The 22,608-nt window shown below is 38.5% G+C and overlaps 3 protein-coding genes across 8 annotated transcripts; all 3 read left to right on the plus strand.

The window, feature by feature from the left end:
- The first annotated feature begins 395 nt into the window (after window positions 1–395).
- Window positions 396–9,574, plus strand: laptm4a (lysosomal protein transmembrane 4 alpha). The gene is made up of 7 exons (XM_071468061.1): window positions 396–635; window positions 2,297–2,417; window positions 4,241–4,317; window positions 6,067–6,189; window positions 6,670–6,765; window positions 7,135–7,233; window positions 8,396–9,574. The coding sequence occupies exons 1-7, from the start codon at window positions 507–509 to the stop codon at window positions 8,468–8,470; spliced, it is 720 nt and encodes a 239-aa protein (XP_071324162.1). The 5' UTR covers window positions 396–506; the 3' UTR covers window positions 8,471–9,574.
- A 460-nt stretch (window positions 9,575–10,034) lies between these two features.
- Window positions 10,035–16,252, plus strand: matn3a (matrilin 3a). Of its 6 annotated transcripts, XM_071468054.1 has the most exons (7): window positions 10,035–10,332; window positions 11,510–12,019; window positions 13,090–13,665; window positions 14,689–14,814; window positions 15,133–15,231; window positions 15,469–15,538; window positions 15,673–16,252. In XM_071468054.1, the coding sequence occupies exons 1-6, from the start codon at window positions 10,164–10,166 to the stop codon at window positions 15,522–15,524; spliced, it is 1,536 nt and encodes a 511-aa protein (XP_071324155.1). In that variant the 5' UTR covers window positions 10,035–10,163; the 3' UTR covers window positions 15,525–15,538; window positions 15,673–16,252. The 6 variants fall into 6 exon arrangements, with proteins under 6 accessions (XP_071324155.1, XP_071324161.1, XP_071324158.1 ...); XM_071468060.1 differs by lacking the exon at window positions 13,090–13,665; XM_071468057.1 differs by lacking the exon at window positions 11,510–12,019.
- A 3,548-nt stretch (window positions 16,253–19,800) lies between these two features.
- Window positions 19,801–22,480, plus strand: ttc32 (tetratricopeptide repeat domain 32). Its single transcript, XM_071467931.1, has 3 exons — window positions 19,801–20,003; window positions 20,136–20,302; window positions 21,560–22,480. Exons 1-3 carry the CDS (start codon window positions 19,888–19,890, stop codon window positions 21,685–21,687), a joined length of 411 nt encoding a protein of 136 aa, XP_071324032.1. The 5' UTR covers window positions 19,801–19,887; the 3' UTR covers window positions 21,688–22,480.
- Window positions 22,481–22,608: the final 128 nt, after the last annotated feature.

A 22,608-nucleotide genomic window follows, 5' to 3' on the forward strand; every position in this document is an offset into this window, starting at 1 on the left:
CCCCACTGTGGGACTAATAAAGGGGATCTTATCTTATCATTAGTCATATAATGTGCTTTAATGTAGCAGTAACAGTGATACAATATGAAAAACACACTTGCAGTTAATTAAATAACCACAAACTAATTGTCAAATGATGAACATGGCACCCAGATGATCTAGGACTCTGGGACCATGGTTGAAGAAGAACTATTTCAGAAATATAAAGTAGTGATACCACTGTGCAAAAATACTCCATTAGTTTGTTGTTATTGTTGAATCAGGAATATTAAAAAAAAAAGTAGCTCCAACCTGCTTGTACCTTGAAATTTCTTCACGGTTTCCACTGGTGGAAATTCCTGTCGGTCACAGCTGCGCCCGCCTCTTCCTTCCTGTCAGAGCGTTTGTTTTTACCGGCGGTGTCGCGCAGCTCGTCGTGAGGGAAGTGGTGGGCGTTCCTGCGTGTTCGCCAGCGGACTGTTGATACCGAAAGGCTTATTCCTTGCTCCTGACCAGCAACTCTACCGATGTTTCTCCCTACGCTTGTGGAGGACATGCATCATTTTAAGCCTAGTCGAGACAGACTGTACACCACCAGGTGTTGTGGATGTTGCCATGTCCGGACGGGGACCATCATCCTGGGAACATGGTACATGGTACGTAAAATGGTTGATGGGGGTTAGCATGCTAACGGAAGCTAGCACTGCCAACATCAGTTGTGTTAAGTTCGCTAAAGTAGCAAGTTACATAATGAATACCAACCAGACAGCCTTAACAGCTTCTGGATATGTATTAGGATTATTATCATAAACTCATATTAGAGCTAAATGTTAATTTTGACTTTTTGTAACAATTATTACATGACGGGTTAACGATCACAGATCGCTAGCATTAGCAATAGCATGCTATTAGATCGGGTTCGGATAAATGCTTCTGTCCTTACTCTCACAATCTTGTAAATGAGATTATAAAACTGATAACATACAACTGTTATTTATCAGCTCCTAACCAGAGAAGCTTTAAAAGTTAAAAATATATGTGATTTGGCTTGGATAGCACAGGGGCTAGCCACCTCGGACTGACCTGCTAACTTGACGGTTGTCAAATCACAACAAGAAGTTTGGATGAAAAGAAATCCGCAGTAACATTCATTTCAGGGACGCAGGACGCAGATTTAAATCACACCTCCGTTGGTTAAAGTCATCGAGCTTACATTGTAATGGCTTGTTAAAATAGGCAGTTGTATTTCATAGACACGCTAAAGCATCTGACTGTTTGCTGTCGCTGTCCTAAGCACATTTTGTTCCTGCAGCATCTCTAAACTCACAGCTGGATTAATCCCCTTCTCATTTCCCTACATCACACAACAGACGTTTCTGCTTTTTGTTGCGTTTTCAAATCCTCGTCTGAGATTTTTTTGCTCGCTGGACAATATTTGACACCACAATTTTCACAGTGATTGTAGCACTTCCTAGCTTGTTTCCAGACAATCGTTGGTTCCTAAAGCTCAATATTACTCATGTTACTCTGGTTTGAAATCATGAGAAGGAACCAGTACTAACCTAAGACAGTTGGTAAGAAAGCAGAACGCAATCTCTGATAGATAATGGTGAAGGCATGAGCCCAGTCTGGCCGAACTGGTTTGGGCTGTATAAGAGAACATTTCTCTTACACAGTGATTGGCACTCATAGTGTTTATTTTGTCTCCACCTAAGTGAATAGGATTAAATCTCACTAAAAATGTTTTTGTTGTTGCAACCCTCTCCCTCTTGAAGTTGTCTGAATATGTAACACAAACAACCTCCTTACTACACAATACTTTTCTGCAGTTAAATCCACTCTGCATGATCAGATATTTGTCACAGCAGGTGTAGTTTTTTGCTGTTGTGTTGAATAGTATATAAGGTGGTGACCTTGTTCAATAACCTTACATTTTCTTTCTTTTAGGGCATCTTTAGTTCCACTTCTCAAAAGTTAGTTTCATGTTTAAAGGGTTATTCAACTTCATTTTTTAAATATCCCATTAACTTAGAATTACATACATTTTACAACATAATTTCTTTTCAATAGTATTTAAAATTGGTTGTTTTGTTTTTCAATAATGTGCTGTATCTTGTGAATGCTGGAGTGTCCTTGAATCCTTGACATTCAATACTGACATGAACTCAAAACATTAGCTGTTTGGAAAAGTGGTATTCAATCAAAAACATATTCCAATCCATATTTTGTAAGTGTTAATTCTGTTAAGGCTGTGGAATTTGCAAAGACATGCAAAAAAAAAAAAAAAAAGCTTAAATCTCCCACTTCCTCTCCTCAGGTAGTCAACCTGTTGATGGGCATCCTGCTGACCGTAGCTGTGACCCACCCAGAGAACGTGCCAACCATCGACTTGCAATATGAGGTCATTGACCATTACTTTGCCTCCAACAGGATGTCTGGTAAGCTGTGAAATGTGCATAAGAATCACTGAACGGGCTAACAACATGACATTGTAAAAACAGTGACATTTTATTCATTTTAACACGTTTACACTGGAGCTGTTAATTGGTTGGCCAACAAAACTTTACAAAACCGAGAAACTACTCATTTGCAGCATGTTTGTGTATTTGATTGTGTTGTGTGTATTTGGTTGTGTTGTGAGTATTTGTTGCACGTTTGTTGTTAAATTAATGAAGATGTTAGTGAATTTGCTTGTTTTGTCTGTTTCCGTGTGTAAGTTGCAGTACATTGAGGTCTCGGGGCCACCATACTAATTTAATCAAACATAACTCATTCTGTTATGGTTGGCTTTTGAATTCCACTGTGTCCAGATGATGATGAAAACTTGCTCTTGATACACCACAACACTGAATAGGTATCGTCTTCGTTGGATTTTTCTGGTTTTTCTCTATAGGGCCTTTCGTTAACCCAGAGGCTGCTGTTATACTGAAGTTAAACGTGTGATTCATCTTCCACAGGGAGCACAACAGCTCCCCAGTGACTGCTGAACAAAACTTCTCATGAGGACAACAGAACACTGCTGTGCTGTTTACATGGCGTCTGAAAATTTTGTCATTGGTGTCATTCCTTTGTATATACGTAAGGACTTAAATTTGTTCTAGGTGTTTGTATTTGTATGTGCCAGGGAAGGGCTGGCAGGACAGTGAGCATTCCTTTCTTTGTAGCTTGGAGTTGTTTTGTTGGTTGGCTTGGTGAAGGCTTCTTCATTTTTCTGAAACAGTGACTCAGTGGGATAGGAGTGGAAACAACCGTGGTGGGTTGACCTTCCCACAGCAGGCTCATGCCAGCACACAGGGCTGGAGGAGGTTGTCCACAGCCTACAGAGAAAATGTTAGCATTCACACTAGTTAAGTTGTCATTACTCCTGACTATTAGTGCGGCTTCGTCTGGCTGCACTCATTTTATTCCACAATCAAGGTCATGTTTACGAGTTATTTATCAATTAATTGAGAGCAGATAAGTTGATCATGAAAATGACATTTAGCTGCATCGCTATTCAAAACTAATCAAGTTTAGTAATTTGGATGGAAAAGTAGACAGGATTGTAAAGAAGACGGTTTTTTCAAGGACCACTATATTTTGAACATTTAGAATAAAATAATTTTTTTTTTTTTTTTTTGTACAAAGATCCATAAGGATTGAGGTTGATGTTTTACTTGTAGTAAAAGTGGATGTTTATCAACTCTAATATCAACTCTTCATATTCCTAATTTGATGGACATCAGAGTTTAACCCTATGTGAATTTTGTTTTCAGTGGCCTGAAGATGAGCTCCAGGCAGTCTTCTGACAGATTCATTCATTGATGTACAAATTGTTCTGCTTGAGCTGCTAAACAACAGAGAATTGTGTCTGCATAGCATCGCTGCAGTTGCTTTCTCACAAGCAACATTTCTTCTGTGCAACAGGCAGAACAGTTTGAAGAAGTGAGAGACTGAGTGATGGAGGAAAAAGAGGATATGAAAGGCAGGCCTTTTAATTATCTCAGGCTGAGTTTCATTGCAGCAGAGAGGAAGAGGCTTAATGCTCCCAGTTGGCCTTTAAAACAGAGTTGACTGGAAGGAGAGGCCCTGGAGGCTGTTGACTTATACTGTATGCAAATCACAGTTGCCTCAAAGAGCACAGGCAAACATCCATTCATCCACACTCACTATACATTGTGTTTCATATACAAGGCTAAAGCTGGAAAAAATAAATAAATGAATAAACCTTTGCCTACCTACCATTTGGTAATTTTATTCATTGTCACTTTGTCTCATACAGAGAATGCCTGTGTTGGATTTGCCATCTCTCTGCTGATGCTCACTATCAGTGCCATGATGGTGTATGGAGCCATTACTGTAAGTCTGCACTGTAGATACGGTGCCTTTTTTTTTTTTTTTTTTTGTTCTTTTTAAAATTCTTTTTCGACAGCGTGCACTTGATTTAAAGGCTTGTCATGGTTTCTTAGGCAAATCTGTAAGCCCTAAATACGCTGCATAAAAGAGCATTACTTTCAAGTTGTATAATAATAGCACCGGAGTTAAGTAAGTAACAGGAAATACCACATCACCCTCCTCTTTTTTTAACTACAGTACATTTTAGCTGAATGTTAAAAAGAATCTTGCAGCAGTGGGGGTGTAGCACACAAAGCTGTGTTCTCACTGCCTTTCATCTTTACCACACAGGCCTGCCTGATGGCATCAAGACTTACAGGTTTGGTAGCCTCTTGACGTGGACCTGCATTAAGCTGCTAGTTTGGGTGACTGCACAGTTAAATAGCACACATCTGCCGGCTTTGTACACTGTGCTTGCCGGTTAATTATGCTTCAGCTGTGCAACTACATACTCCCAGACAGATGTAGCAGATACCCTTTTCAGGATAGCGTGGCGGTGCACAGCCACTGTTAGTGTAGTGTCCTAGTGAAATAGTGTACAGTGTTTGAACCCTGATTATAAAAAGATATTCACTACTTTGCTACATAACGTATAAATGGAGTAAAGTAGATTATTGTCAAGGCTAGAGTATACTGTGCTTTTGGTAGAAATATCACCCAGAATACCTGTAGAATTCCTTGTGAAGTGACTAAGTAAAAGAACCACTCTGCTGATTTTCAACCTTCTCTGTTTATTACATTTTCACACACATTTACTATGTCAGCTCCCCCGTTACTGTCGGCAGGCTGTTTTCATTTATCCCAAACCACATCTGAGGGTGCAGTCACAGTCTGAGCAGTAGGAAAACATTTTTTCAATGTAGGCATACTCAACATTTAAACCAAGAAAACAAAGGTTAGATTATTGAACTTTAAAAACTAATTATATCTTGCTACTCAAGATGTGATTCACCCTCAGCTGTAGGATTTGTAGATGTTAAAGGTATAATGTGTATCTTTTCCAAAATAAAATGCCTAAAAATGACTAGACCCGTTTTATATATTTTGTAGGGTTGTACACTTATATTAACCCATATGTTTCCATTAGTTTTCAAACCTAGAGAAATCCGTAATTTTAATCATGGTAATGGTCAGTTTCATCTGATCATTTGGCAGTGGCATCATATCTCCTTTGCGCATGCGTCAGTGTTGTGGTTGTCTGCACTTTCTATCCAGTTTTAAACCACATTTTTACGATACATTCTTTAGGCCTCGGTTGTTTTTAACTATGTATTTTAAAAGGGTGGAGGATTTTTGTTGTTGGACATCTAGCTATCAGAGAAAAATGCTGACCAAATATTAGTGCTAGCTGAGCTCCCAGTTTTCCCAGTTTTGGAGAGGAAGAGGAGACAAAACCTCCTGAGTGATTGACACTGAAGGAATCCTAACCAGGAAAAGCCCAACTACAATGAAGACTTTAACAACTGAACTACTATGCTACTTTGTGACGTAACCAAACAGCATCTTTTGTCATTGTTTTGATTGCGAGACCCCATAGCGGCAGAAGTTACATACTGTGCGCTCAATAAAGCCTACCCACGTGTAAGAATGTTAAAAGTGTGTAGAGACGAGGTTGAAAGCCAACATGGTTCTTTTTATCTTAAGGCAAATCTCCCCTATTGCTTAAACATTCCTCTCCACCTGTGTCTGATTTCTTGTCTCTGATTTCTTCAGCATCGTGATGGATGGCTGATCCCGTTTTTCTGCTACCAGCTGTTTGACTTTGCTCTGAGCTGCCTGGTGGCCATCAGTTCTCTCACCTACCTACCCAGGATCAAGGTCTACCTTGACCAGCTGGTCAGTCCCAGCCACCCTGTTGACATTGCCAGACTCAATCACACAACTCATCACCATGACAAAACTCTACATATTTGTAAATTATTATACGATACACAGTTTTTATAACCAGTTGCTTATTGTTTACTAGAAGTAAAGTTATTCCAGCTTTAATGTGAGTCTTATATTCCTACACATTCACAAATTGTTTCTTTGTACAAAAGGACACTTTTTAGAGCATCAGTCCACATTTAAAGAAACTTAGGAGAAAAATGAGGAAAAGGCAAACGAGCTGCTGACTGTGCTGTTGTGACGTCCCTCAAACTAATTATGAAAACACTCGGCAGCAAATTAGGTTGTTTCCACAGTCCCAAGTCCCCATGGAGATCATTAAGTTTTTTTGCTTATTAATTCAGTGGTAGTGTTGATGGTGATGCAAGTTGAATAAGTATAAATAGGTTTTATTGATTATCTGACATTGTCTGTTCTTTTCCTCCTCAGCCGGATTTCCCATACAAGGATAACCTCCTCTCTCTGGACTCCAGCTGCCTGCTACTCTTTGTGTTGGTCTTCTTTGCCTTCCTCATCATCCTCAAGGTGAAAATATTGGTTATTCACAGTTCAGCCTGGTTTATTCAGTGTGTTGGTTCATTTAATGTGTGTCTCTCTAAAGCAAACTAACATGAAAAGGAATGAAATATAGTAAAAGAAGAGAACTGATGGTAATGGCCTGTCTGTGTGTTCAGTAAAGGGGTGAATTCAAGACATGGTTTGCTGAGCTACAAAACAGCAAACATATTCCTGTGTATTAACAATACTGAAGCTGTCGTATTTACATTTTAACTCTTAGAAATAAAAAAACCAAACAAAAAAAAGAAGTTTTGGTTAAGAAATGTAAGATGGTTGTAATGACTCCGCCTGATTCATCTCTAAACATCCAAATACAATCTTTTCTCCTCTTTGCAGGCTTACTTGATCAACTGTGTGTGGAACTGCTACAAGTACATCAACAACAGGAACATGCCAGAGATTGCTGTCTACCCTGCCTTTGAGACCCCTCCCCAGGTATGAAAGCTAAAGCTACTTGTGACACCCTCTGGTTGACCAGTACAATTTTTATCAGGAGCATCCAATGCCATGAAAACATACTTGACACAGATACAGCAATGTGTAATGCAGAAGTGAAGCCAGCAGGTGGCAGTGAATAAGTATAAATACAGTGTTTAAGAGTTGACCACGTCAAGGGAAGAACATTTATTGCCATCTAAATTTAGGAAATTGGTAAAAATACACAATTCATGTCTCATAGTTTCCATCATTTCCAGTTTCAACAGATTTTCACTAAGAAATAAGATCTTGGCAAGATGTTCAAACATTTCATACATATCTTTCCTTACATTCATAAGCTGTGTTTTACTGCTGTTTACAATAAACCAAAGGTTGAAATAATTTTGATTATTGTTTGGTAAAATGGCAGAAAGTCCACATCACAAATTCCCAGACATATGAGGCTGGCATATATATATCTGACATATATAAATTAAAAAGCCAAAGATATTCAGTTTACTATAAAAAATAAAAATCTAAGAAAACCAGCAAACATTTGCATTTGAGAAGCAAAAAACAATAGTCTGCATTTTTGCTTGACAAAAAAATACTTTTGACCATTAATTAATTTTCTAAAATAATAATAAATAAATAAATAATAAATTATTGCCGATTGATTTTTCTTTTCAGCTTTTCAGGATGTGCTTTAAAATATAAGTGAGAAAGCGGATAACAGACAGAAGATTTGCTGCAGATAACCGATAATTACTGCTTTGCATCGTATCTTAACATAACTAAAGTGAAGTAGGTCTTGATTATATTTTTAAGCTTCCAATAACGAGCATTTCCTTGTTTGTGCTCTACACATGTCAGCTACATTAGCCTATTGCTGTAGCCAAATATAGTCATTGTGCAGATGAGGGTTGATCCAAATGCAGAACCGAGTCATTTGTCGTAAATCATTCATCATTTTATCATTTTTACTGTGGAATTTTTACTTTAGTGATTATTATCAAGTTTGTTTTATCACCCAGCCCTACAGTGAAGCACAAATTTGTATCAGTGTACCAACACTTCTCTGTTCATCCTGGTTCCTCTGTTCAGACACATAACTATTCAGTCTTTTATGTTAATCTTTGTGATTTTTTTTTTTTTTTTTTTTTTGGTTTTTCTTCTCTAGTACATCCTGCCCACTTACGAGATGGCAATGAAGATGCCAGAGAAGGAACCACCTCCCCCTTACATGCCCGCTTAAGCACCAGCACCAGTTGTCGCCAAAACACACACAAACACACACACATGCACACACCCATCATATGCATTCCTACATTCCCTCACTAAACTTTTCTGAACACCATTACGCCCTTATCCCCTCCCCTGACCTACTGTGTATGTGTAAGGCCACTGAAGGCGCTTTGTTCAACCCTACCCGGCCCGCTGTATTTCTATGGAGTCTATCGAGGTGTGAGAGGAGGAAGGTGGGAAAGATGAAGATCTGTGTGAAATGAATGAATGTAATGACAGAACCACAGTGAAAGCTACCAGCCTATTTCCCCTCTGGCCTTTTTTATGTCTTAGTAAAAGGGATACATGTGAAAATTAAATTAAATTGCTTAAAAAGCTCTCATCAATCCAGCACTATCCTATCTATAGATTGATATATGAAGTGTAAAAAAATATTATGACAATCCATTTATTATAGCTCTTATTGTTGAATTGTGTTACTTTTTCCCTAATTATTAATATCTAGATTATTCGTTCTCAGTCTTGAATGGAGTCTGTAGCTCTTTTTTGTCTCTTATTTATTTAGCTTTGCTGTGGTTGAGTTCACGCACACCCTGAACATTTTCATCACTCTGCTGCCCTGATGTGTTAGCAAAGCTAGTGATTAGTTTTCCAGCTGAGTCTGAAACAGAGAGAGAGAGAGAAACAGCAGAGGGCACTGATGGTTAATCATTGCCTATGCTTCTTTCTCACCTTACATCTGGAGCAAACAGCGAGTCTTGTGAACATAAGTAGTTGCATGCTTATCAACCCCGCACACCCCATTACTTTAGTGGTAATATGATTTTAACCTAGTGAAAAACCATTTGACTTCAGTAAACATTTAAGGACATTTATATCTCCAGTCCACTTTTGTTCATGTCAGATATGTTGAAGTAAATTCAATAAAGAGATTAATAGCAAAGCATTGTCAGTATGTGTTGTGTTGGTAACCAAAACAAATCTCAGTTCTGGAGACTTCAGGTGTCTCGAGTTTTATGAGTTTCGTTTTCTTTTCTCTGAAGTTTATATGTAGTAAATTTGTGTGGCTACTTGAGAGATTTTATATTCTGAGATTAAGAACCTATAAATTTGATTTCAGCCTTTCTGTTTAAATTTGACTTTTAAGCCAAAAAAAATCTAACAAATACTAGCTTCAGAATTTCTCCACCAAATTTGGGAAAATGCTTTAAACAGCATTTACACCTTCCTGTATGAAAGAAAAACATATTGTTGGCTATATTAACTGTATAAACTAAATGTGAGAAATCCAAGTTTTTAGAAACACTTTGCGACCTTTTTGCTCTCTGGTCAGAATTTCTTACATCTCTGAGTGGTACTGGGGAGACCTGACCTCTGTATTTCTGAAATCCTGGCTACAACCCTGATCACAATGAGAAAATCGGCTTTTCAGAAGAAAAGGAGGCAGTAGGAGAAAGCGGGGAATCTATACAGATTAGGACAGATTATTTAAATCTTTTTGTATAAAGTCCTCCACATGCCATTGCCATTTACAGTGTTCTGCGGGTCATGTCCCACCTTTGGATTGGGTGGACAGTTTGACGTGTTGCACTGAGAGCTCCTCATATGAGGAGGCGGTCAGACCCCTGCTGAGCTGAGCAGGACCCTCAGAGACAGAGAGCAGCAGACACTGGACAGACCACCACAGGACTCTGTGTGCAGATATGATGAAGTCTTTCCCCTGGAGCCTCTTGTACTGCGTGTCCCTGCTGCTGTCTGATGTACTGGGCACATATCACCTCAGTGCAGGAGATCCTCACCTGATAGCTGCTCAAAGCTATGCTCAAACCAGGAATAATGGTCGACCACCCTTCAGGACCCTGAATCCTGCAAGTAAGTTTTCCGGAGGCCTTTGAAATACTTGGTTAATCTTGATGAAAAATAGTTTCAGCTGGTACTTTCTAGTACCAGTGATCAGTAACAAAGTACATTTACTCAAGTAATGTACTTAGGCAATTACAGATGCTTGTAATTTACTTGAGTATTTCTTCTACTCCACTACATATCACAGAGAAATACTGCACTTTTTACTCCACTGATTTGATCTCATAGTATTCCTGCATCTTTTTCAGATTTTACACTGAAATGGATTATCATAAATTGAAACAGCTTAAAATTAAAACAGAGGTTTTCAGCCTGTAACCTCTTCTAGTATCTAAGTGGGACCCCTTATCAAGTTTCAGACATCTATGAGTTGTCAACAGTTTTATCAAAGAGACATTTCTTCTCTAAACTTGTTTGAAATTTGATAACAATTAAAGACTTACGACCCCCCAGATTTACGGTGTGTCCCTTTGGAAGATCCTATTATACATACAGTATACATGTATATGTCTAAGCAGCTTTTTAATGCAATGTCAAGGTGGCACTTTAACCTCTTTATGTGGTGACTGCTGGTTTAATTTACAACAATGCATCATATTTCATGAACTCATCATTGGTTTTCTGTACCAAATGTTATCCTGCAAGGTAATTATAATTGCCAAATAATTGTAGTGGAGTTAAAAGTTCAATATTTCCCTCTGAATTGTTGTTAAGTTGAATTATAAGGTTAAATAAAATGCAAGTGCTAAAGTAAAGGTAAAAATCTGCATAATAATTATGCTAATTGTTTTGTAATGTAAGTCAGTTGTTCTTGCTGATTACACTTTTAGACAGTTATTTTTGGATATCAGTATTTAAAACCACATATTTCATCTTTCAATAATTTAATCTAACCAACAGTATAACAATAAAATTGTATACTTTTCTCCAGCACAACATGCATGAAATCTAAATTCTCAACTGGGGGTTTCACAACCACTATACAGTACAACTGAAACCAACCAGGTGGCTGAACGTACACTCATGCTTTAACTAATCATTTGTCTGTGCTCCCAAGAAAGCACAAGTGATTGTTGTATATTTCACAACATCTTTCCACACAGAGTCATCTCACACAGCTTTCCTGTTTGTCGTCTTTCAACCTACTAATGTTCTCTATCACTTTTCCTTTCTGGTGGCCCTGTAGTTCACAGAAGTGACTACACGTATAGAGGAGGGTATCACTACCACTACCAGCCACCAAGGATCCCTCCACCGGTAGTGTATCGACCTATTCCTCTATCTCCACCAGTGACTTACCACAGACCCTCAGTCCCCATGCCACCCTATCACCACAGGTTCACAGGGCCAGTGCCACCACAAACGCACCACATATACAAAGGTCTATCTCCACCTGTAGCTTACCATCCACATCAAAGGCTCAAAGGCCAATTTCCTTACAAATTAAAAGGTCCATGCCCAACAAAGTCAGACCCCACAGTACCAACAGCGCCTGTGGTACACCTTCCTACCATCCCCCCAACTCTGACGGAGCCAACACTGCCGCCAACTCTCTCAGCAACTACAGTGGCACCGCTGACAACCATCATGCCGGTGGTTGTGACCACAGAGCCGCCAGTGGAGACCACCGCTCCAGTGACGCTACCGGTCAGTACCCAAAGCGGCTCCATCACCACCGTCAGTCCTGTGGAGACAGGTAGAATATTACCAGTCAGGTTTTGCTTCCCAAAATAAAACAATGCTCCTCAATGCTTTCCAGGTCAGATCTTTTTGTACTGATGATAGAAACCAGGCAAAAGAGCTGCTTAAAGCAGATGTCATTTTATTTAAAGGAATAAATCGACATGTTAAGAAATACACTATTTTCCTTTCTTTCTGAGAGTTAGATGAGAAGATTGTTATTACTCTCGTGTGTGTCTGTTAAATAGAACTAAAGCCAGCAGTTGCAACAGCAAGTCTCTCTTGTAAAATAGATCATGTATCTCAAGAGACTTCCTGGTTAAATAAAGGTTAAATAACTAAAAATAACCAAAAGACAAAACATGAGAGTGGTGTCAATACGTGAATAAGAATATTTTGCAAAATGTTGAATTGACAGTGACATATTTTAGTGGAAGGATACAAAAGAAGTAGCCTAATAATCGGACTGAATGTCTGTTTTGATCACTTCATTATCCATCCTTTTTTAATTTCAGCAGCTGTAAAAGAAGGCCACTACGAAACATGAATTTGAAGTTTGAACTAAAACTGATGTTATAGAAGCAGAGGTAGAACTTTAGTAGTATTCTACTTTGAAAAAACAGGGGGAATCTGATGCTAAACTACAGCTATGCCGTTTAGTATAGTATATGTGTAAGTGGTTGGTCTCCTAACACTGTCTCCATCTTTAGGTGTGATGTCACTTTTTATCTGTGGGCATCAGCATCCTTTTCATTCAGGGAAATGACATGAAAGGATAAGATCAACGAGAGGTCCCTAATGGACTGTTGAAACACTGAAATGATGGACTGTATGGCATCCTATATGACATACTATATCATTTCACAAGCACTTTCTTTCTTATCACTGCAGTGATGCACAAAAATGTCCTTTTGTTTACATGGGAACATGCATTGTGCATCCCAAAGCCATCTGTTTTTGGTAATTAACTGTGTCTCTCTCACAGTGAGCCTTCAACCAAAAAGGTTACATGTTTCTGTCTGAATGATGAACTGGGTTTTGAGTATTAAATGGACTTAATCCTGCCATGGTTTGGTTGATCACCAGAGACAGACTCTCAGTGCAGGAGCCGTCCCCTTGACCTGGTCTTCATCATCGACAGCTCTCGCAGTGTGCGTCCTGTTGAGTTTGAGAAGGTCAAGATCTTCCTGGCTGACATGGTCGACACTCTGGACGTGGGTTCAGAGGCCACCAGAGTTGCTGTGGTCAACTATGCTAGTACGGTCAAGATAGAGTTCCTGCTGAAAGACCACTTCAACAAACCGGACATGAAGAAAGCCATCTCCCGCATCGAGCCCTTGGCAGCTGGCACCATGACCGGCCTCGCCATCAAAACCGCAGTGAACGAAGCCTTCACTGAGCAGTCTGGAGCCCGACCTCGCTCCAGGAACATCTCAAAGGTGGCCATCATTGTGACAGATGGGAGACCTCAAGACCAGGTAGAGGAAGTGTCTGCAACAGCCCGGGCCTCAGGCATCGAGATCTATGCTGTTGGGGTGGACCGTGCAGATATGCGCTCCCTGCAGCTGATGGCCAGCATCCCTCTGGAGGACCATGTCTTCTACGTGGAGACATACGGTGTTATTGAGAAGCTCACCTCCAAGTTCAGGGAGACCCTGTGCGGTAGGACAAAGATGAGCCTGCAGGACCTTTTCCCACCATTAACCCTGGTTCTAGTTCCTTAGTAAGGGGCACCTACAGTCTTCAGGGGGTTTCGTTTCAGTTTGTGGATCATTTACATTGCTATTGGTGAATTATAAACTTTGAAATCAGCAGATGCTCTCAACCCCCATATGGACTGCAGATGTCGGCACTAGAACCTGCTTGTAGCTGCAAAGTTAAACCCATGTGAAGTCTTGGGGCCATGCAGCCCTAAACTTTTAGCTTTTTTTAAAAAAGCAAAAAATGTATATTGTGATCATTAGTAATTTTTTTTCTAATCAAAGCATCATTGTAGATTGCTTCCACCTTACTCCTTTCAATGTGAAATTATTTGAATGTACAGTTGAAACTCACTTTTTCAGCATCCAAATTAATTCAATAAGATAATGGAAATACATCTGAATATGGACACGGATAAGGTGAAATTAATTCAACTACAATTTCAAAATTTTTCAGTAATTGTAAGCTATTGACTGATTGCTGATGACTATCTTTTGTTAACGATTCCTTTACCGATATAACACTGGGATTTCACAGATTTGGACAAATGAGATTCTGCTGTAACCTTGAAAATTTTCCACGTCACTGTCTGATGTTTGTCTTGTCCCCCGCATTTATGAAATCGTGTGTCTGTGTACTGGGTTCTGTGTTTTACCTGTGCTGGCCAACACACAGTGAACCTAAGCTCTTTGAATGACCTTGGCTGAGATGTGGTGAAGGTGTATGAATGGACCAAGTTTTCCACCACAAGTGACATGTGGTCAAGTAAAATCACATAAAATCAAAATTGTGTTAAAATCACACAAATATTTATTTGAATTTTTTTTGTCAGCTTATGTGCTCCATAAAAAAAAGATATACATATAACCATCAACTGGTTTGGTGGATTTTTGCAGTCTGCAGATTAACCTACCTATAGTGTACTTAATGCCAGCATATGCTGCCATCTTGACAACTCCATCCCCTAACCCTGGTTTATTCTAGGTCTGGACCCCTGTGCCATGGGACATGAGTGCGAACACATATGTGTCAACAGCAACGCCTCCTATTACTGCAAGTGCCGGAATGGTTATATCTTGAATGCGGACAAGAAAACATGTTCCCTGAAACGTAAGAGCACATTGTATGGATTCCTACAGTCTAAGAGTTAAAAGAATATGTGTACAGTTTTAAGAGCTTCTAAGCAATATCAGTACCAACTGGTGCATAATCCTTGATTTGCATTTTGCTGTGGTGAAATGGTAATGGTGTATTAATAATGTAGATCATTTTGGGAAGTGTGTGTCTTTAAATGTGTTTGTATTCATTTCATCTTTGGTTTAGTCTTGAACAGCAGCCTAGCTGGAAAAAGTAGAGTGGGTGGTATTGTGTGTTCACTCTCCACATGATCTGTTACACTGATGTGAAATTTGCTTTCTCTCGGCAAAGAGGTGAAGGTGGAGGTGGTGGAGGATCCCTGTAAATGTGAAGCCAGACTGGCTTTCCAGAAGCAGACGCAGGCAGCCATCCAGCAGCTCACAGCCAAAAATATCCTTTCTGTTGTTTCAGATGGAAGACACTTTATTATAAACAGTCTCTGCAGCACATTTCACTGAGCTGACAGCTGGTTATTTCTACACTGCTGGGATTGTTATTGGAATATGATTTAATGTGTCTTGTGTATTTTTAAGAGAGCAATATGACCAGCATTTCTCATTCTGTTTTCATCCTTTAGTTGTCATCCTGTAAAAATGTTTGCGAATGAGCTTCCTTGACTGACATCACTAGCTGATGTGTCTGGGAGAATAGAGCGTCTGGAGAACTTGGTGGGACGTGCTTAAAGCTGGAAACAGTGGTAAGTGTTGGCAGCTTTTTCCTGGGGTGATTGGTGGTAAAAAAAAAAAAAAAACTCCCACCCCCCTCACAGTTTGACCTCATGTTTATTTACTCTTTGTGGAGGCAGCTAACTGGTTTGTTTCCTGTCAGCAGCAGAGCCATGGACTACTGCAATATCGACATCTGCTTCCTGTCGTCCACCTCCACCCAGAACTACTGCATGTACTTCAACCACAGATCAAGTGAAGCTGTGATTCATACAACAGTATCCCTCAGGTTACTGACTGCTGTGGACTGTTAAGCAACAATGACCCAAACTGGAATTTTTATGAACATTTAATGCAATGTTTTGAAACTGCTGTAAAAGCTACTTATACTTACACTAATATGATCATGGTGTGATGTTATTTAACCAAAGTAAATTAGTATTATTTTCATAGTTTCTTCTTTACTGTATGATGTATGTCTTAGGTCCAGTTTGTACAAAGTTACATATTGTATATAGTACTTATTCGTGAAAACGTCTAATTGGATTTACGTAGTGATTAGATTTTAATAGAATAATGATTTTATGCTCTGAGGCAGTCAGAAAGTATTTTTGCATATTTTCTTTATCATATACTCTCTGTTAGAAAAGTTATATATATGTTTTTATGAATCCAATGAGATGACACATAATGTTTGCTAAGATCTATGAAATATAAAACTTGGACAATAAAATAATCATACAGGAGTTTGCTGTGCACTTTTATGTTTTATAATCTTTTAACTGGAGAGTAACACTGACAATATTATATGTGAAATCACACTATCCTCACACTTTGTAAGGATACACAGTGAGACTATGAGATAGAATTAAAACACAAATGCTGAATTGTACCTGTAAAAGACAAATCTGAATTCAGTGGGAATGACAGAGCCCACTACAAACAGTGAAATCAGTGAAGTAAATTGTATCTACTTTTGGTAAGGACCAAAAGTAGATACAATATATGGCTGTTGCTTTAAAATGTCAATAAATAGTATCAAAAATATGGTTTAATTTCATGAAGATTTCAATAAGTTTCAATAAGTTGACTATTAACAAGTAATATACACATTATTTAACATTATGATCATTTTGAACCCATTATTTTGAGTTCTGATAAGCTTGGACCATTCAAGTCAAATAACTCTAATAAATTCCTTTCAGTAAATTATGAAAAATCTGACGTTCTATCAACGTGATAAATAATTTATCTATAAATCATTTGGGAGTACTGACATATCACTTGTTTCTGTAGACACAGTAGAGGCATTATATCAGTTGCTCTTATACAACTGTAAATTTTTGTGACATGTACAGTATGTATTTCTGTGTCAATATAGAAAGATAAATATGATGGTACAGCTCTGACATTTCTATTAACAATGTGTTATAATTCACTCTAACTTCTCAAAAACAGTCAAACCACTTTGATATCTGGGTGGAGGGGAAAATCACTACCTAATCCCCTAACGCTCAAAAAGAATTAAAAAATAAAGCTGGATTAAAGTCTAAAATGTACCCATGACAGACTGAGCTGTTAATTTGGCTGACCTGAGTTGATAAGTTAATTATTTTTACAGCACCAACTCTTTTTGCACCCTGTTATCACCATCACGTCTTTTTTTTTTTACACCCTTGGTGTTGCCAAAAAAAACAACAGACAGGGGTCATCATGTTTCCTCTGGAATGAGCTGGCTTGTTTGCCTGAAACAGCACTGACAACAGAGCTCCTCTGTCTGCGAGGTCTGTGTGAGGTGGTGAGTCAACATGCCAACGTTTACCTCTAGTCTGGTTTGGATCCTCTCCCTCCTTCCTTTAACCAGACAGCTGTTTTATGTTTGTTTGCTATTTCGCTGGCTTTCATGGCTACCACACACACAGGCGGTCAGAGAGGTGAGCCCACCAGTGTTTCAGTGGAAGAAGATGAATGGGACTCACACGCCCTTGAGAAGTGGAAAAGACACGTTAAGTTTGGTGCAATGTGTCCTTGTTGAAGAGGTTTAAGTGAGAAGTTTAGGATAAATTTCAATCTTATCTAAAAAATATGTTTTAGATGCTTTGATTTATTCATAATTCTGTGTTTGTAAGGGTCATACAAGGCATAATATAAATGCTTTGACTTTTCCCTTATAATGAACATTTTGACTGTAAAATGTCTATAATAAGATGAGAAGTGAACTGCGAAGGTTTAAAATAACCATGTCGTACAAAAAAGGGGAACTATAGGGACTTTGTTGCTTTCACATTTTATTACACTCAGCTGTTTGATGGTTTGTATTAAATGGATAGTTTGATATTCTTGGAAATACACTTACTCTCTTTCTCTCTGGAAAGTGAATAAACATAGTTCCAAAAATGATGAACTATTCCTTTCATGTGTTGTTGCCAGTTGTTGTTGCCATCTGGATTCACCCTTTAAATCAGATGTTACACAGATGAACAGCCTCAAAGAAAATGTACAAAACTGCAAGGCCTGTTGTATTTCTGTTTTATTTTCAAAGGTTTGTCTCGATGTACTTTGCTGCACGAAAACTAGACCACTACTGCAGGGCTGTGGGTCTGTCGGTGAGGAGGAGGACCCCCCTGGATGAAGGTGTGAGTGGATGATGGATGATGGGTGTCTGTCCTGGTTCTGCCAGACCAAAGTGGATTTTGATACTTTGTGCTAATTCTCTCAGCAAACAGCAACATTTAGAGCGCTAGAAGAAACATCAGCTTCGAGGCCACTGAACATAACAATCTTTGCTTCATGTGCACAGGTTATCGCTACTAAATAAGCCTTTCATGAAAGCTTGAAGGAGTTTATCCAAATTTTGTTTATCCAGATAAAGGTGATGTTTAATGACCATCAGGAAGTTAGCAGACTATTGTTACATTGCAAACAAAAGCATTTAATTGCATTTAACTGCTGAAATGTTGATCCCTTTTTGAGATGCAGAAAACACTTGATACAGCTTATTGTGATGTAATGGCCAGTAGTTAACCTGTATTTCCACAGGTCGTATGTTATTGCCATTTTTCTCAGTAGTGTCAACAGCCAATGACCTCCACCCTCTTTCTCTGGGTCAAACTGGTCTCTGTTTGATCTGTTTCAACTCATCCACACAGTCTGGAGATAAATGAGCCACAAAAAGGGAAGTGCATGGCTCCTGACTGACCTCTGCGTCCTCAAGGTGTCATTTTTCACCAGGACTGTTGACTTCACCTGGGAGATTGTCTGAGAATTTCTCACCAGTTTGCTTATGGCTTGGCCTCCTTGTTGTGTATTTACTGTAGCGAATGTCTATACTGTCCTGCGACTGGTATGACAGATATTTCAGTCTGTTACAGTTTCATGTTTTTCTTTCAGGTTGAAACCCTCTCCATCTTTACATTATCAAGATAATATTCCAAACAGTAATCAGCCACTGACTGGATTTATGTGTTATGTCAACATTTCAGGCTTACTGGATGTTGTATGATTTTATTTATATTGCTCCTTTACCATCACTACTCATAAATGTCACCGAAACCAGTGCCTTGCTTTAATGTGGTATGAGTCAAGTCTGCCATCTGCTGTTAAAAATGATTTTAAACATCAGAAATCTAATGTAGCCTGCCTGTAGACAATGTTTACTCAGAAATTATCATGTTATTCTGGGCCATTTAACAGGGGGATAATCTTGGCAGACTGGAGAGTAATCTCCTCTTAGTTTACTTACCTTTTAATCATCTTTAATCATCTCCATAAATATTGAAAAAATATATTAAGGTAAGACAGAACATTTCTGAGGAAAACAGTGTGTACACATGGTAAAATAAACATAAATATAGATGCATTAATATTTTATCCATACATAGCTATATAAAATATAAACCCTTATTGAAATACAATAAAAGTAGAAAAATACATATACACATAGAATACAGGGAATTGCAACAACATTGATACTATAAATACTATAAATTGTGATAATTGCAGGAAGAGAAAAAAAGGAATAAATGGAGTTACCAACAGTAATTTGAGCGTTTGGCATATGATAATAGTGCATGTTAGTTATGAAATTTGTAGTTATTCAATGTATTTAAGTAACACGGGGTGGTGTAGTAGGAAAAAGCATTATTATTCTTTTAAACAAATTAGATTTTAGTCACTGTTAGTATTTGTTTACCTCATAAAGATCACAGAGGAACCTCTTGTCAAGTACCATTGGAAATTGAGGTCTGGATAAGCCCCGCCCACTCATGACGCACTTAAACGCAATTGGACGCTCTCTTACGTGACGTCACATCCGTCGTTGAGAAACACGATAAACCGATGTTTGTACGGACAAGCTACAAACCTTAACAGAAGCCCACACATGGAGGAAGATAATTCCCAAATACTTGAACATGCCAACTCTGAGTTTAAAAAGAAGAATTTCAAACAGGCAGAGGAGCTGTACACAAAGTTTATCTCCTCCTGCCTCAAGTCCAGGTACTCGTCTTTAGTAGAGAGGTGAAATTAGCTAACTGTCAGCGGTGTTGGTTTTCGCTAACCTTTAGCTAACTTCTCATCTTTTCACTCACTGTAATAAAACTGAGCTGCGGCTGTGTCATATTTTCACAGGGTATGTGAAGCTGGTCATTTGGCCACTGCTTATAACAACCGTGGACAGATAAAGTACCTCCGGGTGGACTTTCATGAAGCAGTGGAGGATTACACCTCCGCAATACAGGCTGACAGTCAGTTTGAAATACCTTTCTACAACAGAGGACTCATCCACTATAGACTAGGTAAGAACAGGCACTTTCTGACAAGAGTAAACGTTAATATTAACGCTAATGGTCTATTATCAGCAAGCTAGACAGAATTAAATAAATAGCTTCCGCCCAGCGCTTTCAGAATAAATGTCTGATTTATTCATTTTTTTTTTATTTTTGCCTTTTTCTTTATAATTAAAACAAGTCCAAACGGAAAATTACATTTATACAAAGGTAAATCTGTAGTAAATGAAATTTCAGTTGCTTGGCCAAAAGATCAGGTAACCTGTAGCTAAAAGACAGGTGACAAATTAAAGGAAAAATGAGGGCATAAGAAGTACGGAATAGTCTGATCAGTCTGATTACTATAAAAATGATGTGAATAATATGCTATGAGCTTCACAGTCACCAAATCTCGACCCAGTTGGAAACTTGCCAATTTTGGACATGTTGGACAGTCTCTGACAGTCGCAACAAATGAGGGAATATCTTTTGGAAGAGTAGTGTTCATAACTCCAGTAGAATTACAGACATATGTAGAATCTATGCCAAGCTGCACCAAAGTTGTTTTGGCAGTTTGTGTTGTTCATTGTGACCCCACCTTACACTTCAAAACAATCTTGATATGTCACCTATCTGTAAGTCTGCCAGTGAGTTCAGTTTAGTCAGTGCAAAGATACATTCTTAGAGGAAGGAAATGGTAAAAACACTGTGCAAACAGATCTGCAAATTCCACAAAAATGTGTATTTTGTAATAGGGTTGCAGTGGAAATAAAAGAAGAAGCTTGTCCTGAGTATGTAAAAGAAGAACAACAAACTCTTTTCTCTCAAACACATCAGACAAACTATTATAATCAACCCTGTGACAATGCTATGGCTTCTTACACTTGATACTGGATCAGTGAAATAAACATAGCTCTGTTGTCAGTGATTGTTTTTTAGTATCCGTTGCTGCTTGCATGATCAATCAGATGCCTTTAAAAATATATCAAACATGAAATTCACTTTTGAACCCAATAACCATCTTCCTTATTTATTGTTAACCATGTGCATGATGATCACAAGATTATCTGAGATGATGCTGTACAGCAGTGTCGTGTCACTTCTGTGTGTTCATCCTGAGGACACTAGATGGAGTTGTGCATACGCTTATCCAGATGCTTGCCAGCCCCTGTGTTCATGCTGCCTAGAAACTGCTGAAACTGCTGACTCCTAACAAGCCAGTTGGCAGTGCATTACACATCATAAACTTATACATATTATGTATTTGTATTTGTTACTATCTTACAGGTTTTTTTGACGATGCCAAGAATGACTTCCAGCAAGCATTAAAACTCAATTCAGAGTTTGCTGATGCCAAAGTGAGTCTGCAGCAGACACTTCTGGACCAGCAACAGAAGATAAACAGAGGATACTGACAAAACTACAGAGTGCATATTTTATATATGCTGCAGTCTGGTGGTTCAACAAAAGAGAGAGCTATACCGTCAATCACTGTCAGTTTATTTTATGTTTATTTCTTTGGTGATATATCAAATTAAGATATTTCATTTGAAGATGAAAAGTTTTATTAGGTGTCACAAAAACCTTATGAAGCGTTCTGCACAAATAAATGCACAGCTGAAAATGAGACAGCTGCAAAATGCAAAATAATTTGCTGCTTGTGCACACAAAAGGAATGAGACATCCCACTGGATCAGGCGCGACACTAATATGGATTTTTGTTAAGCAGAGCATTGATAATTCCTTTCCTGCGCCGACTCAAGACTTTGAGCTGGAAAAAAATGTAATGGCCTCATAAATGAAAGTATATCATTGTATAAGTCTGTGAATGGACAGTGCAAATGAATCGACCCAGGCGCACCAGGTAAAACGATGAATCTGCGGTTTACTGTCAGTAATAAAAGTTAGTGCACCATGTTGGAGACACTGGAAGGTTTATTTATGTGATCATAAAAAAGTGTTAACATGCAGTAATAATGACGAGTCTCTCAGCTCAAAGAGAAAAACATGTTTAGTGTCTTTCCACAAGGTGATGTGTGTTTTTAAGGAAAGGTAATAATCCATCATGCTAACTACTTTTTCTGACTGTGGATTTCTTGAATAATTAAAAAACATATTTCTTATGTCAAACACACATGTAAATACATTCATCAGTGTATTATTGTTCTTATTGTTCATCAGTGAACAATAAATTATTTTTACTACACATTACTGATTCATGTTTGTTTATTTGCACATATGCAGACATATATCAAGCTTATCCACTGTGTGTTAGTCAGGTGTAGGATTACTTATGCACGTCACCTGTGCATTGTGATCAGGTGATATATAAAACA

This window comes from Trachinotus anak, unplaced genomic scaffold (assembly GCF_046630095.1).
Source record: "Trachinotus anak isolate AG129_WGS33_773 ecotype Australia unplaced genomic scaffold, CSIRO_AGI_Tana_v1 ptg000031l, whole genome shotgun sequence".
In the NCBI taxonomy this organism is placed as follows: Eukaryota; Metazoa; Chordata; class Actinopteri; order Carangiformes; family Carangidae; genus Trachinotus; species Trachinotus anak.

What these genes read in the sequence shown, in the direction of transcription:
- laptm4a (XM_071468061.1), top strand. Translation starts at nt 507, where the DNA reads ATGTTTCTCCCTACGCTTGTGGAGGACATGCATCATTTTAAGCCTAGT. An exon ending in TGGTGTATGGAGCCATTACT is followed by an intron (nt 4,318 to 6,066) that starts GTAAGTCTGCAC and finishes TGATTTCTTCAG; the next exon opens with CATCGTGATGGATGGCTGAT. An exon ending in CCTTTGAGACCCCTCCCCAG is followed by an intron (nt 7,234 to 8,395) that starts GTATGAAAGCTA and finishes TTTCTTCTCTAG; the next exon opens with TACATCCTGCCCACTTACGA.
- matn3a (XM_071468054.1), top strand. Translation starts at nt 10,164, where the DNA reads ATGATGAAGTCTTTCCCCTGGAGCCTCTTGTACTGCGTGTCCCTGCTG. An exon ending in CGTCAGTCCTGTGGAGACAG is followed by an intron (nt 12,020 to 13,089) that starts GTAGAATATTAC and finishes GTTGATCACCAG; the next exon opens with AGACAGACTCTCAGTGCAGG. An exon ending in CCAGCAGCTCACAGCCAAAA is followed by an intron (nt 15,232 to 15,468) that starts ATATCCTTTCTG and finishes GACTGACATCAC; the next exon opens with TAGCTGATGTGTCTGGGAGA.
- ttc32 (XM_071467931.1), top strand. Translation starts at nt 19,888, where the DNA reads ATGGAGGAAGATAATTCCCAAATACTTGAACATGCCAACTCTGAGTTT. An exon ending in TCCTCCTGCCTCAAGTCCAG is followed by an intron (nt 20,004 to 20,135) that starts GTACTCGTCTTT and finishes ATATTTTCACAG; the next exon opens with GGTATGTGAAGCTGGTCATT. An exon ending in ACTCATCCACTATAGACTAG is followed by an intron (nt 20,303 to 21,559) that starts GTAAGAACAGGC and finishes ACTATCTTACAG; the next exon opens with GTTTTTTTGACGATGCCAAG.